Raw genomic sequence first — 18504 nt, 5'->3', positions numbered from 1 at the left:
TGGTGGGAGGGGGAGTGGGTAGATACTAATCAATAGGCATAAAGTTTCGGTTAAGCAAGATGAGAACAGTCTAATGTCTGCTGGACAGCACTGTAGCTATGGTCAACAGTACCATAAACGTGTCGTATACTTAAAAAGTTAAGAGGGTAGGTCTCGTGTGGTATTCTTACCACAATAAAAAATAAAATTAAAATAAAAAAAAAAGAAAAGAGGAAGAGGAGGAGTCAGGCAGAAGGACTGAGAAAACCCAGGGAGAAGTCTTACTTGAGTCTACGGAGAAGCTTCAAAGGAGTTCATTCTGCTGTCGAGAAGTCATTCGAGGAAAGAATTGAAGAGTGTCAACTGCATTTGGTACAGCATGAGCTAAGACAACCTTTACGGGCCATTTTTGGAGTGACGCAAGAGAAAGTCACAATCTTCGGGGACAGTATCGGGAAGTCAGGAAATAGAGGTAGCTGAGTGCAGAGAACGCTTTCAAGAAGCTTTTTTGACACACTGGAGGATTATCTCGCTGTACTTTGTGGTGTAACAAACTTTCTATGCATTCTTTAGGAAAGATTTAATAGGGATTAGTAACGTTTGCTTACTCCTAAAATAGACTAAAACCCCATGGACAACAAGGCAAAAAGGAAAAGGGGAGTCATTAAATTTGTGAAAGATGATATAGATTATTCAATGAACGGCGTTACAGAACATTCACAGTTGTCAAAACAAAAACAACAGTGAGGAGTTGTCACACATTACGGTGATGCTCACATGACGCAGACGTGAGTGTCTCTGGATGAGTATCACCAGGACTGAGGACTGAGTGGGTTCAGAGCCCAAGCCCAGCACGTGGTCGGGAAATCAGACAGTCAAGAGGCCAAATGCCCCCTCAGGAAGGAACCTTTGGTCTCTTTACAACAGGAGGTGTTTGGGGAAAGCACAACCTCCAAGGAGAGAGTAACACTGTGATTTAAAAACTGCACTGAATTGCTGTACTTATCTAAAATTGATTTAATACCATTATCCATATTAATATTTTTCCAGGTAACAAAAGGGATATTATAACTTTTCTTTTGTTGCATTCACCTAACCTATATTGATAGGGTAACTAAATAAACATCTTAAAAAACCAAGGGGCCAATGTTCTGAACCAAGTTCAATTTAAATGTTAGTTGCTAGTTATAAAAACTTGAGAGCAAACCCTTAGGAAAACATTCATTATTTGAAGCAGAGCTGTCCTAAGATAATGCACACAAACCAACACAGTCTATTTAATAAAAATATTTAATGCTGCCAAAAAGTATAAAAATACAGTAGGAATGGCAGTACAATACAAAGTAGTCTTTCCTAATTTATTTCTTTTACATCTCTCTACATTTCACACACGCATTAAAAAACTTAACAATGCATCAAATGAAAGGGCTCTGCAAAGTCTTCTGCTGGTGGTGCTCTTCATTCCCTGGATGTAAGGTTTACTTTGTAAACAGACAAATGTGAGGCAATCTACAGGCTTATCAAGCCTCACTTAGTTTCCGGAGTGGGCTCCAGGTCTTGCTTTGCACAGCAATGGTTCAAAATTTATAGCTGCAGAATATTCTCAAGTCATGAATATTTAGGTGTCTGTCAATCTTGGCCTAAAACATAAAATAAGAAGTCATCTATTCAATTCATATTTACCAAACACACAGACATACACAGATACACACAAACATAAAAGGACTAACAATGAACTAAAAAGGCAACCAAAAAACATTCCAACACATCACACTCAATCACACTGAGTGCTTCGCTGTTACCTCGGTAAAACTGCTTACGTGCTTGATTTTCAAACAGAATTGGTGGTATGAGGTAGACTCATGTTAAAGCACCATAACTCTCACTCTTTTACAAGAATTAATAACTATGAATTTTTTTAGGTCATCCTGTATTACTCAAGAAATGACCTCCATGTGAGCTATACTGACAGACAGACAGTTTAAAAAAAAAAAAAAGTACCCATAACAGTTTAGCAAGATTATATGGTATGTGCTAGACTTACCAATACTTTGGAATTCAATGCAAAAGTCTAATCCAATTTGGACCTCCACTGTATCATACTGCTAAAATATTATGAATGTAATGTATGAACATAAAGTTGGCTTATATCTTTAACTCATGGACTGTTAGCAGCATGCTTTTTGTCCTGAAGGGTAATACTAATGATCACAGAAATACAGAACTGAAGTGACATGATTTAAGTATTAAAAGAAAACAAAGACATAAAATAATTGATAGATTTATTGTACTTTAATACCAAAAAGTAAAGATAAATGAGAGTTTAAACAAGTGATAGAGAGATGAAATAACAACTAATTTAAGGGCAGGTGAGTTTTTAATGTTATTTCACAATATTTGCAAATGGCTGAACTTCTGAGGTGGTAACTGGTATTTCCCCTCAACTTCCCTTGCTCTGACAAAAAAAAAAAAAACCAGATCTAAATACTTGTCATTATTGTGCCTCAACGTGTATAAATAGGAAATATAAACCACACCCACACATTTATCCAAAACATTTAGTCAAGACCCCCAATACTACGAGTTGGTTTCTTCCTGACTGCTGGCTCCTTGGTGTCTCATTTCCAGCACTGACAAAGAAATGTCCAGACACCAAGGAAGCATTCTTGTTAGGTGCCTGTGGTCACAGAAACTACCACAGGTGCTTCTTGCAGGGACCTGAGAAGCCTGAACCAAAGTGGCTGATGTGAGGAAAAGAGCTTCTGACTGACCCTGAGTGCTGCAAAATATGCATGTGTTTCCCACACCTTCAGAAGTCCCCTTGTTAAAACCAAGGAACTGATCCAGTCAGAGTGAATGAAATAACGGTTTCGTTTAGAGAGTGCTCTGATGTTCCAGTATTACTCTGGCTCAGTGGTAGTCCAAACTGTTCCACAAAATTTTTTGGAGGGGAAAACTTTGATTTGTTTCACTTAAAAAATAAAAAGAGGGTTATTTTGGATTTTAATGGGTAACAGTAGCTGTCTAATGCTTTTCCATTTAAATATTCCATAAAAACAGGTTGCGTGTGACATAATGGGAAAGCATGAGGCCTGGAGTTACTGGGATTCTACAGACTGGAGTTCAAATCTCAGCTCTCTCATGATCTAGATGTACAACCTTGGGCACGTTACTTATTCTTTGACTCAGTTTTCTCGTCTGAAAATCGGGTAACGGGATGCACCTTGGAGAGGTGTATCTACTGACTGGCAGAACCGGCAGGTGTTGCCTCCCCAGCAGTGTGTTAAAGACACACTCAGCAAGGATGAACTACCCCTTAGAACAACTAAAAGGTCTTGACAGGGGCTGGCTCCACACCGAAGTAGTTCCTGCCACCAGATATTCATCCTTGCTTTACTGAAAAGAGTCCCATACACTTCTCTGTGGTGAGCAAGGCACTCACTGCCTTACAGACAACATCAACTTACCTAGTGGGAAACTCCCGAATTCACCAAACTCAAAATAACTTCAGGTTTTTTATAGTAGTAATTTGAAATATCAACATCATCATATGTCTAAAAAATCTATGCCAAATTAGAGCAACAATAAAGAATTGATGCTTTTCTTTAAAAAATGGTCTCCATAAAGAAAAAAATTCCCATTCCATTCTCCTTATAGCTCCCCCAATATACCATGTGATGGAAAACCAGACAACAGTATTAAAGTAGACTCTGCAAGTAATATCCATCCTCCCTAAATCCTAAAATTCCCATATTCCACTCTAAATTATAAAACCCAAACAGAAAGAGTACCAATGATTGGATTTTTCATTCTCCCACTGGACTGCACAGAGACGGTCATAGCATTTGAGAATTCTCGTTGTCAGGTTGTTACTGATAAAGACAATCCCTCGACCCAACTAAAAGCCCCTCAGGCTGAGTCACTGCTTAGCCGGGGCAGTACTCTGCAACATGACATCACTCATCCACATTCAGCAGAACAAGAGGACACCTGGCATTTCTAACTTATCTGCTGTTGTAGGGGCTGTGGGTGCTGCTGTCCCAGAAACAGTGCTTTGAAGACAGATACAAGGAAAGATGGAATCAAATCCAAACCAATGAACTAGGGAAAAGATGAAAGACACAGGTCAACTCCAGAATAAATCATCCAGGGGACGACCAAGGCCTGTATTTTAAGTCAAAGAAACTTAATTTTATTATGTGAAAAAATACTGAATTTCTGTTTTTCAAAACTTTATTTATGGGCTTCCCTGGTGGCGCAGTGGTTGAGAGTCCGCCTGCCGATGCAGGGGACACGGGATCGTGCCCCGGTCCGGGAAGATCCCACATGCCGCGGAGCGGCTGGGCCCGTGAGCCATGGCTGCTGAGCCTGCGTGTCTGGAGCCTGTGCTCCGCAACGGGAGAGGCCACAACAGTGAGAGGCCCGCGTACCGCAAAAAAAAAAAAAAAAAAAAACTTTATTTATAAGATGACTACCATCTAGATAAGTCAACGCCAAATAAGGGTTTCCTGAAGTAAGAGAGACTTGAATAGCTGTGATGTAGAAATGGGAGCCCAGAACACGCCATCCCTGCCAGGCACTCAGCTCCAGCAGGGGATGGACATTGGAGTCCTAACCTCAGCCACCCCGCCCTTGTCCACGCTTTCTACCCCACCAACAAACCCACAGGGACCTGCTGGAACCAGAAATAAGTCAGTGCTGACGGAAGGTGTGACTCTTAGACTCTTGCCTGGACATAGGGAGAAACGGATGATAGACATAATGGCATTAGGCTTACAATATACTGCATTTTAAAAGTCTCTGTAAGACTCGTGTCTGAAAGTAAAAATCAAGGCAGACTAGATTTTAAAATCTGTACAATAACCAGGCAGTCACTCTGGAAATGTACTCACTAAAAGAGAGTATACAACGGTCAATAAAATATTTCTAACATAATCAGGTTCTAGCCTGTGTCTGTTCACACAGAATCTAGTCAGAGATATTTTTCTAAGAGGGAAACGACTTGCAGAAGTTGTCTTTCTTTGAGAATTTAATTCTAAAATACACTCTACATGAGAGTCTTCAATGATGGCAACAGGAGAGAAGGTAGAAAGGTCAAGTCTCAGGCTGACTCTGGCTCAGCAACACCACCACCTGCTGCACGGGCTTGTTGTGAGGTTACCAGGAGAACACGTGGGAAGCCCCAGCACCATGCCCGGCACCACGGAAATGACCTCTAAGTGGGAACAACCATCACTGTCAAGGACGCTGAAAGCAAAGACGGAACTGATACAGAAGCTGGAGGACTGCTCCATGCCAGAAACTACTTTTTAAACCAACATGTATTTTTTTTATTCAAACCATCAATTCTAGTTTATTTGAAACAAAGGGGACACGCACAAGTGTACATAAAATTAACTTAAGGTCACAATTCCTTCCTCTGATGCACCTATTAAAAAAAAAATCAACTTTTTAACTTCCTTTCTCTTTTTTTGTTCATTTCTTGGTAGAATACTAATACATAATAAAATGGACCAAAAATATAGAAGAGGATAAGGACAGAGCAAATATATAAAACATCTAAACATGGAAGTGGTCTGTACATTACCAAAGTTCTCTATGCACTTTTACATCATTTCTATGCTACACATGGATAAACTAAATATGGAGAACTGTATTTGTAGATATTCTACACATGCAAGCATAAATAAAAATCAGTAGTAGGGTGGCATAAAATGCTTGGTTGCACGTGGAAATGAGTACGGAGCCCATTGGTACAGCCAGAAAAGACGGTGCTGAATCAGGGGTGCTGTCAAGTTTATCGGCAGGAGCAGATACAAACACAAATGAACTAGGTATTAATGCAGATAGTCTTTCTTAAAAATAATAAAGCTTCTGGCTTTTTTATTAAGAAAATACCAGCACCTCATCGAAGTCAAACCGTACAACCGATTTTCAGCATCTGTTCTAATTAGAAAACATCACGAAGACCTACAGACACAAGTTCTGGGAAGATGCACACCCACCGTGGTTGCCGACTCCTCTGCTGTTCCCTGAGGGCAGGACCCCGCCTGGCCCGCCCCTCTGACTAGACGCCTTCTTTAATAAATGTCAGGCACTTGGCCATGCATTTTCAGTAACTAGTATAGGGCACCCACCAAAAACACAATCCCTGGTAAAAATTAACATGCTCTCCTCAGGGATGTGCTTGGAGGAGGAAAGATGACTAATGTTTGCAGCAGCAGAAGTTTATCAACAAGTGTCCGCTACACCAGATGTGATTTTAAAAATACATTATGGCAAACATCTCCAGAAGGATGGGAAGCAAAGAGCAAAGCTGAAGCACTGAGCCCCACGAAGCACGTCCACCCTGCCCGGGGACAAGGGTATCATTATCAGCTTGTGTTTCCCATAAAGTCTTTGCCTTTTATTGAAAGCAAGGCGACCCACAGTTGGAACTGAATAGGTCTACCTGTATTTGACTTGCACAGTAATATACTGTATTTTAGCAAAGATAAACCACAGCAAATTGGAAAGAAAGGTTTTAAACCAATAACGACCTAAAATGTAAGGGTCATGGTGCCTGAACACAGGGGTGATGCAGGCAGACACAGCAACATCCTTCTTACCTCCTTCCATGTAAAGGTTACAGGACACAGTGGTGCTGAGCGGGGCATGGGCACATGTGACACAAACTGTCCTCCACACACAGCACCACCTGCGTCCTGCTCTCAAACTCTCAGCATAACTCAACCCACTCGAGAAGGCTATTCGAACCAACTCAAAAGTCTATCTATACCGATGGTTTTCAAACTGTTTAAATGATCACTGCCCGCTGAAAATAATTAAACCTCATGCAGCAATCGTACCTAGTATGTAAAGTGGATAAAGCAGAGACAGCCTACTTTATCTGCTGGAAGTGAAAGTTGGAGGTAAAGGTTGGCAGCTTGGGGTCCTTCCTACCACCTCCTGGTGACCCCTCAGAAATCCAACAAGCAAAGTTTGAAAACCACTGAAATAATGTGATTTCATTATTTCAGCAGATAAATTTATAACAACTATTTAAAGTTTAAGTAAAACAAGTTAAACACTGAAAGGAATGTTATGATCTGAAGAAAGCTAGCACTCAAATGAGCAATTAGATTCATTAAACAATATGCCCTAAAAATACCCATTAAGAAGTTAAAGGGACAGTGTAGGTTTGAACATCATTATACTATTTATTGAAGTAGAAAGAACTTAAAAAAGTTTTTACTGCAAAACTTCAGTCTAATAAACTGAAATCATGGATGATAAAATGCTGCTCGTTATTTTTATTTCCTAAATTATGGTTTACCCCAATTATAAATTAGGGTAATTACATTGAAATTTTCCTGAAAAATAAACAGTATTAATAATGGGCTTTACAGAAACCAGTTTCTTTACAAAGTCTTGACCAACTGTTACCTGACTACGCCAGTAAGGAGAATTTTCCTTCAAAGATATTTTTAGAGAAAATTTTTGTTTCTTTTTCTTTTTAAAATTGGGAAAACTGTAAAACATAAAAGAAATGCAAATATATAGTAAAAATTGCTTATTCAGAGTTCTACCTGCTCATATCAAACTTTTCTTTAGGAAAATGTATCCAGTACAATTGAATCAACATACACTTTATTATTTTTTTTTTGTGGTAACAGATTTTTTTTCAAATTGAGCTTTTAAAAAGTACATTTAACTACAAAAGTAAGATTAAATAGGTACTTATAAAATATATTTACCCTGCAATGGTTAAGAATATAAAATGTTGATGCCCATGTGAACAGTACATTATACATTACACGCATTACTTAAAGGTCATTTTCTTTCCAGTAATAATGTCCATAAAACCACAATATTTATTGCTTATATCAAGTGCAGGTTAAAATCCAGACAGCCTCCAAAAACGAATCCTCGTGATAAAGGACTTCTCAGTCTGGTCAGGTGAAATATTACACTTAACATGTATGAATACAGTTGAAAATGTACCAGTTCTTAAGAAGCATTCAAGTCTTTATTTTAGGGAGTGGGTACAGTGTGGGCAGCGCCTTGGGGTGCTGAGGGGACTGCACACCCCAATTCTCTGTGGGTATCTAGTCAACTGCACCGTCTGGTGTCTGAGGAGTTTGCTAACAGATGAACCCCTGTGATTCACACAACACTGTCAGCTACCAGTGCTGAAGCTTGCGGGGCAAAATTAATTACTTATAGGGCATTTTGCTGAAAAAACAGTGTCCAGCCAACAAAGGCGCCAACCAAAATGACGGACACAAACCCCATCTTAGTGAGAATAGGTTGCCAATATAACCACCTTTTCCTTTTTCGTTCGGTCTCGTTCAGCCTCTGCTTCATCTGCTGCACCTTCTGAGCTGTGCTGGCTTTCCTGTCCTCCCGAAGGCGCTTGCGCAGAGCACTGTGAACAAACAAGAGCACATCAGCAGGGCTGGGCTCAACCACCAGGCAGAGCACACACACCCTGCCCACTCCACCCCACTTCTCAACTCATTCAGATGCTGGAACAAAAAGGGGAAAAGCTCCAATACTCTAAATGGTTCAGAGGTGCACTCACGTAATTCAATGACAATTGCTGGTACAGTTTTATGTAAATGAATATTTTTAGTAGGACCTGAAAAGAAGCATGGTGTCAGTATTTTTTTCTTTCTTTGCTAGCCAGCCAGCAGGAGTGGGAAGACAGAGGGTCCCCAGGCATCTGATCCCCTTTGGAGTTCATATTTGATTTTTCACAAAGGCCCCTATACTTAACATTTCCTTGAATATTCTGCTGTGCGAGTGCCTACTGCTGTCTGCCCATCCCTTTTCTAGCTCCCATTTTCCTATTCAATACAGAATTTTTGTTCCAAAGGAAGCTCTTTGACTCTGGGATCATGGTCCCGGAACAACACAAAGAATGACCGAAGGCAACATGAAAACTACTAATTTTTTCCCTTGAAAAAAGTCTCACAAGCCTAAGATGGCAGTCACCATGAAGAAGACAGCAGAAGATGTCAATGTTACTTTTGAAAATCAACAAAAGACATACAGATTTGCATGGAATACAAGCAGAATCAGAGCTGAAGGAAGAAACAGAAGTAAAAAAGAAACAACTCTCAAACTTAGAAGATGCTTGTTAGGACATCATGCTTGCAGACGAGGACTGCTTAATGACACCTCATCAGACTGGTGGTTTTCATTAGCCATTCTCAAGAAGAAACATGAGAAATGCTAGAAGAAGCAAAGAAAAACTTTCAAGAAGAAACTGACGCCTTACCATCCAGTGTGAAATCAATTCAGTGGGTGTTAGCAGATTTGAGAGTTCAGTTATATGAAAAATTTGGGAGCAACACAAACCCTGAAGCTGATGAAAGCTAAACATTTTATAACACCAAATGATATGGAAAGCAAAACTTAAAAAATTTTTTTCACTTATTTAATGGAAACTTGCCTATTTTCACATCTTGCTTATTTATGTTTTTAAAAGAAGACAGTATTCATTTATGTATTTTGCATAACAATTATATCAAGTGTAGGGGTTTTATGTCATGTTATTAAAATCAGTTAATAAAAAAAAATCTCACAAAATCCATCTCCTCTTTTCACTTACTGCTTATATTACAGCAAAAGCCTAACCAGTTTCCATGCCTTCAGAGTAAATACTACACTCCAGTAATTATTCTGAAGCACAGCTCTGATGGTATGGCTTGACTAAAAATCTTGAGTGCCTTTTCAGCGTCTACTACATTAAGAGGCAGCTTTTTTCCTGGCCCAAATGTTTAACCTGTATCTAATAGTGAAAAACAATCAGAAGAATCCAGATTGTGAGGCATCCTAAAAGGCAACTCATCTATAAGCTGCAATGTCCAGCAACGGGGGAAAACTAAAGGTGGTGGATAGTCCCAGGTTAAAGGAGACTAAAGAACCACATCAACCAAATACAATGCATGATCCTGGATCAGATCTTGAATTACTTTTTAAAATAGCTATAGAGACTGGGATCATAAAAATGTTCCAAAATTACATTATGGCGATGGCCACAAAACTCTGTACATACACTCAATCCAGTAAACTGTACGCTCTAAATTTTGTGAATTCTATGGTATGTAAATTATATCTCAGTAATTTTCTGTAAAGCTTTAAGGTGGATTTTTTTTATAATTAGAGAACTCTGAATATGGACTACATATTAGATTATTTTATCAACGTTAAATTATGTGGGAATATTGGCACCTTCAGACATTGCTGGTAGGAAGGTGAAGTGATGCAACCACTTGGAAAACTGGCCAAAAAATGCTCAACACTGAGTGGCCACGTGTGGCCCAGCAACCCCACTCCTAGTTACACACCCAAGAGACAAGAGCACGTGTTCTCCTGCCATGTACAACCTCGTTCTTGCCCAAATGTTTTTTTTATTTTTGCTGTTCTCCAAGTTTGTTTCCTTCTAAACTAAGAAACCTCTTGTCTCTGGTTCTCTCACACTCTAGAGCCCTTCTATTCTCATCCTACAGCATTTCATTTATAGTAAATAATTTATGTTGCTAGTCTGGGTTCTTGTTTTGTCCCTTAAGTGTATTAGCAACTTGGGGACTATATTTTGCTCATCTCCATATGCTTTGCAGTCTTCCTAATGTCTTTTTCACTTTAACTTATCACACACACAGGTATCTCTGGCTGTGTGAACTCTACCTGAATATTTCCTACAATGACTTGCAAAAATTATTACTCAGAATTCACTCTCTAGACTGAAAATTCACTATAACAAGTATGTATGTACCTGCCAATAAAACAAATTACACTGCAGTCAAGATCAGGCAAAACATAAATAAAATATATAAAAGGATACAGAGCTCCCAGTATTATTTCCTGACTTAAAACTAGTAAATCTAAGGTAGAAGAAGAAACAACTTTATGCTTTAACTTGTAGTCTAAACCACTGAAGCCACACATAAGGAGTAGCACTGCTAAGTCATAATAAACTCTTCAATATGATATATAGCAACTTACTATGTACTGTCATACATTACCTTTTATAAAATTTCAGGCAATTTTTATATTGGGGAAATACAGAACTGAAGCTATAATGTATAGGAGACCTTAACGATTTTCACAGCACATCCCAAGATCCCACTGTAACAAATATGACTACAGCATAAAATTTTCCACAAGAAAAAGCATATTTGACAAAAAGAAAAGAAAAAAAGTCTTCCAGAGATATTGAAGAGAGGGAGTAAAAGCGCTCATTCACTTTTCTGAGAGACTCACACCTCAGGACACCAGCTTCGTAATGTGTGAGATATTTGGAGCCCAAGAAACGTAATTTTTCAAATTTAAAAACTTGAAGAGTTTACACATTCATATGGATTAAAAACTCAAAAAGTATAGGGCATTTTATGTGATTTTTTGGGGTTTTTTTTTGTGGTACACGGGCCTCTCACTGCTGTGGCCTCTCCCGTTGCGGAGCACAGGCTCTGGACGCACAGGCTCAGCGGCCATGGCTCACGGGCCCAGCCACTCTGCGGCATGTGGGATCCTTCCGGACCGGGGCACGAACCCGTGTCCCCTGCATCGGCAGGTGGACTCTCAACCACTGTGCCACCAGGGAAGCCCCTAGGTGAATTTTTTTGAAAAATATTTTTTTCTTCCAATAACAGAATTAAGTTGAAATATTCATTTAATTATTTCATAATGGTATTAAAAGCATATTATCAATTACATTGTAACAGTAGCGTGAACACTATATAACTGTACAAACGGCAGGCATTCATACTCTGTTTTCTGCATCATACTACACATTTTAGCATCTAATTATATCAACTCTTACACTCAATAAGTATTGTGTTAAACCATTTTCCAACAGGTTTCCGTCTTTAAGTATCAGCTTCTTTGAGATCAATGATGTCATTATATACTACTTAAATGCCCTTAAGTAATAAATAGATGGTTACATTAACTCAATACACTAAAGGTCTATATTAGTTCCCATCCACAGAACTTATTAAAATAAAAGTCTCATCTTTTCAAGCATTGTTATTGCAGTAACCTTACCTCTCACTGTTTTCCTCCAGAGTATCTTGCATTTTAGAGGACAGTCCTGTACACCTGTCACTTGTCAGTTTTTCTTCTTCTAGGCCTATCCTGTTCCCGTTGTATTTTTCAGTCATTATTTTGTTTGGTGAATGATCGAAAACAGGACATACATCTTCCTTAGAAAGTTCTTTCCACCGTTTCTAAGTAGGGAAATGAGAAACAAATGCAAACACTAAAGTTTTGACTTTCCTTAAATAAAATTTATGAAACTGAAATTCTATATTTAACTTAAGAAAACCCTGTGATGCTAACATATGAATGAAAAAGAAAAACGTGTTTTGTCATACCACTTCTAGCTATGTCTATTTTAAGTTGAATATTTAATAATAATAAAGCATTTTTAATAAATCTATCTATCTTAGTTGCATTGGGTCTTCATTGCTGCGCGTGGGCTTTTTCTAGTTGCGGCAAGTGGGGACTACTCTTCGTTGTGGTGCATGGGCTTCTCATCGCGGTCGTTTCTCTTGTTGTGGAGCACAGGCTCCAGGCACACGGGTTTCAGTAGTCGTGGCACGTGGGCTCAGTAGTTGTGACTCGTGGGCTCTAGAGCACAGGTTCAGTAGTTGTGGCGCACAGGCTTAGCCGCTCTGCGGCATGTGGGATCCTCCCGGACCAGGGCTTGAACCTGTGTCCCCTGCATTGGCAGGAGGATTCTGAACCACTGCGCCACCAGGGAAGTCCCAATAATAAAGCATTTAATATTGATGCACATCAGTATGTAGTTGAATACAATAATCTTAATAAAATGTAGTGACTTTAACCTCACCAAAATACTGGTCCTAGTAAGAAGATCTTCGCCAAAGTCAGATTGTGCTGTCTCCTAATCCAGAGGCATGTGCCTCTGGAAGAGTGACCAAGATGGCCCTTGAAAGTGACCCAGTGTGCCCTGCTCATTGCCACTGTCCAGTTTAGCGGAGAACCAATGGTGAGACCTCCCAGCAGGTCCCTGCAGTGCCAGAGGCCTTCAAGTTGACTGTCCCCACCAGGTACACCAGCAGCCCAGGCAGCTGGCTGGACACTGGGTTGGGAAGACTCCTCAGCACGCCTGGACTTCAGATCAGGCAGGATTTAGACCAAGATGAAGAGACAGCCTATTTTCCTCCAATGAAACAGGACTGTCACCTGCCTTGGGACTTGTTGTGACTAATGAGATGACAGCTAACGAGTAGCAGAGTCGGAATTTGAACCCCTCACAAGGCTCTGCATCTTGGAAATAATCATCAGTGTCAGACACCAGATAGTTTAAGTATCCAACAAAAATGTTAACTGTCTCCAGAAAGCATGCTGGTCAATTCTTCACTGAGATCTAGTTACAGCAACTTGGCCTTATACTTGGACAAAACTCAACAATGTCAGTAAACAAGATGATGCCAAAAACCAAGTCTTACTGGACCACTTCCCAGAATATGCAACAAATCCAGAATCTGTCAACAAGAAGAGTCAGCAGGAGGGTGGGGGAGGAAGAGAGATTTAATGCTAGTGAATTTTAAGAAGAAAAAACAAAGGGCAATGTCATTTTGCCAGGTCTCTGGGCAGCAAACTCACTCAACTTTGCCTCCCCTGTGACACACCTGGCAAGCAGGCTCCAGGCTCACCTGCCTCGGTGGTGCTGCCAGTGCTGCCGACTGTGAGGCCAGGGACCCAGCACTACCCTCGGCTCCCATTTGGAGCAGACGGGGCTGCTCACCTCCCCCGACTGCACACTCAGCTGAACCGCACTCACGGAGCAATGCCCCCACACCATCTGCAACCCCACCCCCATTTCTCACTGAAGAAAGCCCCTCGAAGGAGTTGTAAAGTGATGTATTTAAACTCGAAACCCACTGTAATTTGTTAGAAGTATATATTTACTTATAACTTTATTAGTTGTGTATTTCATGTGATTATCATCACAAACACAGTTACTGGTTTCAGGTAACAGTCACTTTAGATGTGAATATTAACAGCTCTCCTTTGTCCTGGCAGGTTCTAAATCATTTTATATCCACATATGCCAGAAATCTTCACAGGAAAACTAACATGAAACTGGAGCCAATAATGAAAACACCACTCATATCCCGTAAATCTAGATTAAGACTGAGGTGAAGACAGAGGCTCCCTTTAGGAAAAAGAACCAGAGACGAAGCTTACACAGCATGGGTGCTTCTGGACAGATGGCGTCCCTCACCCCACTACCATCAACTCACACTCGAAAAGCTTCCTTCTTTCTTCTTACAAATATTAATTTTCCCCAAAAATCAGAGGCAAAGGGGAGGCGGCAGATGTATGGTGAGAAAGACAAGTCCATAAACTGCCTATCACATCCTTGTATGTCCTATGAGACACTTTTTGGGACATGGGACAGAGTCATGCAGTTTGGGGTAGCCACATTAACAAAGTAACTCTAGATCTTTGTAACAATAAAGTTTTATGATTTAAGATTTCAGGGAAATTTATTTCTCTGAGATTTCTGGTCTAAGCTAAGGTTCTAGTATAGCACTGTCCAATGAAATGTAATGCGAGCCACATATATAACTTTAAAAATGTCTAACAGCCACGTTTTAAAAAGAGATGAATTTTGACAAGATGTTTTATTTAATTCAACATTTAAAAATAGTGTCATTTGAACATATAATCAATATTTTTCAAATTACTGAGATATTTTACACTTTTTCTCCCTATATTTGTACATCTTATACTTTAAGCAGAACTTGATTCAGACTGGCTACATCTCAACACTCAACAGAACATGTGGCTCCAGCATTAGACAGCAGGGTTCCAGAAGGAGAAAATATCTACATAAAATAAACAAGTCCATATGCATAAACACGCAGTCCTGGATGAATACACACAGGCCTCAATGGTTACATATTTGGGGGGTGAGTTAGCGAGGACTTCTACTTTGTAAATGATATACTTTCACATTCTCTGAATTCTTTTATACTCAAATGTACTAATCAATTATCTAAAATTTTAAAAATTTCACAGCACCATATAAATTATTAAAGCCTTGCTAAGATCATTTCTGTGGAAACTGAGCCCTCTGGAAGGGTAACAGGCTTTCTGATCCTGAGCACTTGAAAAATAGAGACATTTCCAACATCCCATCTGGACGGAGGCAGAGGACGCCTGGGTCTGTCTGAATGAGGGATAAAGGTGCTGAGTCAGAGATCTGATGGCCACACCGCACCAGATAAACTGGGGTAGAAAAAGTTCTTCCAAGCCACAAACTGCACTGTCACGACAATAGGGACCACACAAAAGCCCATCCATAAAACTCATCTCTGTGGGGAAAACGATCTGCACAGGAAGCACATATATATTCTAAAACTAAAGGAACGAAACTTGAAAAAAAATTAAGGTGGAGCAAGGGATAGTATCCAAAGGACAGCACACGTTCCATAGAGTTACTCAGTCTGTAAGAACAACCAGGGAATTAGCAAGGAAGCAACAGAAGTGTGTGGGGAAAACCTCTGCATGTAAACTGGCAGACACAGCCGAGATTAAAGAGAGACCTGTTCCTAATCCTGAACATCTGAGGTAACGTCGGAGGAGGGTCTCGTGCCTCATGGGCTTAATCTTCACATACCAAGCACTTTACAGACAGGCGTTTCTCTTCATTAAAAATTATTCTTTAGAGGGCTTCCCTGGTGGCGCAGTGGTTAAGAATCCACCTGCCAATGCAGGGGACACGGGTTCAAGCCCTGGTCAGGGAAGATCCCACATGCCACAGAGCAACTAAGCCCGTGAGCCACAACTACTGAGCCTGCGTGCCACAACTACTGAAGCCCGCGCACCTAGAGCCCGTGCTCCGCAACAGAGAAGCCACCGCAATGAAAAGCCCACGCACCGCATTTAAGAGTAGCCCCGGCTTGCCACAACTAGAGAAAGCCCACGCGCAGCAAAGAAGACCCAACGCAGTCAAAAATAAATAAATAAATAATCTAATTAATTAAAAAAATTATTCTTTAATGTTAAAGATTTGGGGGGGAACCTTTTAAATAAAACTTAAAATTTTTATTGATAAATACAATAGATTGTCTTGAATAGTTAAAATAACACCAATGATCGGAACAAAAAAGTTAGCTGACAAATAAAATTTCTTGAGAATATTTAAGTGTCTGTGTAATCCATACAACACTTAACTACTTATATCTCATTCCATTTTGACAGATGGTGTGATCTCAGTTACAAAGGAGGGCTTATTCAGAATATTCCTGCTTTGGCTAGTAATCACAGAAGCTGAAGAGGAAGCAAATGGTTCATGTAAGAGAAAAATAAAGAATTCCACCTGCTTATTGCTTATGTCCAATTCCATATGATCAGCTCAGACAAGAAACGGGTGTCTGTTGTTACTTCTGTTTCTATTTCACATGTTACATTAGTACATAAACAGATTTCTGATAATCAGTCTTTGAACTTAGCTTTTACAAATGTGGACTAAAAATACCTTCATGAAAATACAGCCACCAACCAGAGAAAAATAACATTCTCCTGAAATTTCATTACGTTTGCTGCAAGTACTCAAGTTGCTTGCTCATTGTTATAAAAGATGAAATATCTATGATATAAACTAAGTGTTCTTGTATAACTCCACATCAGGTTTTTAATGGGGCAAAAGTAGCTAAATTTTCTGGTTATTTTAATGATGAAATGCTTAAACCCTCCTTTACAAGAAACCTTACTTTCTTTAATGAAATTGTGTCCCCACTCGGGCTTCTGAGTAACAGGAAGGATTTAACATGAAGCTGAGGTACACAGGAGGAGGGGGGCATACATTTTACAATCTTAGGGGCCAGCTGGATTCACCACATTAATGTAAACATGCTTTTTTGGAAGGGAGGGAGAAGACACGTGCTTAAACGGAGTGTAGCTATGTGATGCAAATCGTATTTGATACACAGTTTACCTGTATACTTGAATCTCCCTTTATAAACTTTGCTCCTTCTATTATAGTCATGTATGAAAATCTGAGTTGATCTGGTGTCTGAATCAGCCCCATTCGGTATTTTCTCATATTCAGTAACAGTTGTTTAATATTAATATTGTCTCCTTTTTCCATCTGCAAGCAAGGTAAACATTATTCAAGTCTTTTGTTGTTAAGAGTCCAGGAAAGAGAAGCAGTACAGGAAAACCGCTAAGAGCAAGTCAGCACAGGTTGCCCGTCTGCCCCGTCCAGGCAGCAGAGGGAGGACTCCTGGCCCTTCAGCTAACTCACAGCTGACTCCAACCAACAGGAATCTCATTCACTCTGGCTAGTGGTTGGTCGAAGGGAGGATTTATGGCCCATTCTGGCTTAATGTAAAGATAAATACATCGAGATTAGTGCCTTTCTTTTTTAAGAACGTCTTGGCAGGAGTAAATCTTTTCGTTCGGCGCCTTCACGTCTGTGTACGGCAGCCACCTGAGGGTGCTGGAGCAGAAAGGCGGAAACAGCCAGACCCACAAGGACACCGTGGGGCCGCTGCACCAGCTGGGGCTGGATCCACGCACCCCCACCCCAACCAGAAAAGAGAACAGCTGCTGAAGTTACATTTGGCAGGGAACAGGCAAACACGATCCAGTTTTAGTATTTACCATTAACAGAACAGATGCTTAGAGTTCTTAAACACATCAAAGTTAACACAACAAGCCGCTTTTGACTGACGTATAGGATATTAGGCAGAGTGGTAAGTTAACACAGTAGACGTGCTAAGATACCCTCCCATCAACCTAAAGGGAGGAAAGGCACAGGTCGGTACCCAGGCTGGGGCTGGGAAGGCTGGTGGAGAAAGAACACAGCCCTCAGGCACAACAGGAACCTCAGGGAATGATATTAAAACCCACACTCACCGAGGGCTTAGAAAGTGCTCTAAATGCACTCATCCACTTAATTCTTATGACAGTCCTGGGAGGAGAATACTCTCACTCTCTGCAGTTTGTAAATAAGGAAACTAAGGCAAGAAGGAATTCAGTATTACCTACCAACTGATGTTTGAAAAATAAGAAGGGCGGGGGAGAGGACCTATCATTTAGGTAACAAAAGCTACCAGGAAAAGTCTCCTTCGAGAGCTCTAGAATTATCTTGGATGCAGCCCCACCAGTCACAGCAAGAGGCAGCTGAAATGATGTGAATGAGAGTTTTTGGTTTTTCTAAAAGGAGGCAGAAGTTCAAGTTTGAAAAACACAGTTCTGGGATCCTGACAGTCGAGCTTACTTCTGCCAGTGGAAACAATAAAAAGGTACAGAAGACTGAAATGAGGTCACTTACCAGAACAAGACAAGTGTCCACCAGAGAAAAGGTGCCTGACCGCCCGATGCCGGCACTACAGTGGATCACCGCAGGCCCGTGTTCAGGATTCAAGGAGCCAGACTCTCGCACTTTAAATAAGAAATTGAGAAATGAAGCTGGTGATTCAGGGACTCCGAAATCTGGCCAGGTAGTATAATGAAAGTGAGATATTGTTCTGGTTTCACCACTCTAAAAAGTGA

General features: G+C 40.3%; 1 protein-coding gene and 1 pseudogene across 3 annotated transcripts in view; one reads left to right on the top strand and one right to left on the bottom strand.

The window, feature by feature from the left end:
* Window positions 1-1251: 1251 nt before the first annotated feature.
* PTPN2 (protein tyrosine phosphatase non-receptor type 2) overlaps window positions 1252-18504 on the bottom strand; it is an 81222-nt gene continuing 63969 nt past the window's right edge. Inside the window, exons 6-10 of one of the 2 annotated variants that reach the window (XM_079717201.1) lie at window positions 18284-18493; window positions 16943-17095; window positions 12013-12194; window positions 8285-8386; window positions 1252-1619 (exon numbers count right to left, since the gene is read on the bottom strand). In XM_079717201.1, coding sequence (XP_079573327.1) covers window positions 1598-1619; window positions 8285-8386; window positions 12013-12194; window positions 16943-17095; window positions 18284-18493 — 669 coding nt within the window. In that variant the 3' untranslated portion in view covers window positions 1252-1597. Of the gene's footprint in view, window positions 1620-7497; window positions 8387-12012; window positions 12195-16942; window positions 17096-18283; window positions 18494-18504 lie in introns of those variants that run through there. The other variant, XM_079717200.1, reaches the window with a different exon arrangement.
* On the top strand, window positions 8945-9342 carry LOC307061820 (prefoldin subunit 4-like; annotated as a pseudogene). The gene has a single exon. The product of its transcript is annotated as a prefoldin subunit 4-like (transcript).

This window comes from Hyperoodon ampullatus (genome assembly GCF_949752795.1).
Source record: "Hyperoodon ampullatus genome assembly, chromosome: 13".
NCBI classification, from domain to species: domain Eukaryota; kingdom Metazoa; phylum Chordata; class Mammalia; order Artiodactyla; family Ziphiidae; genus Hyperoodon; species Hyperoodon ampullatus.
This window is presented reverse-complemented; position numbering and strand designations above follow the sequence as displayed.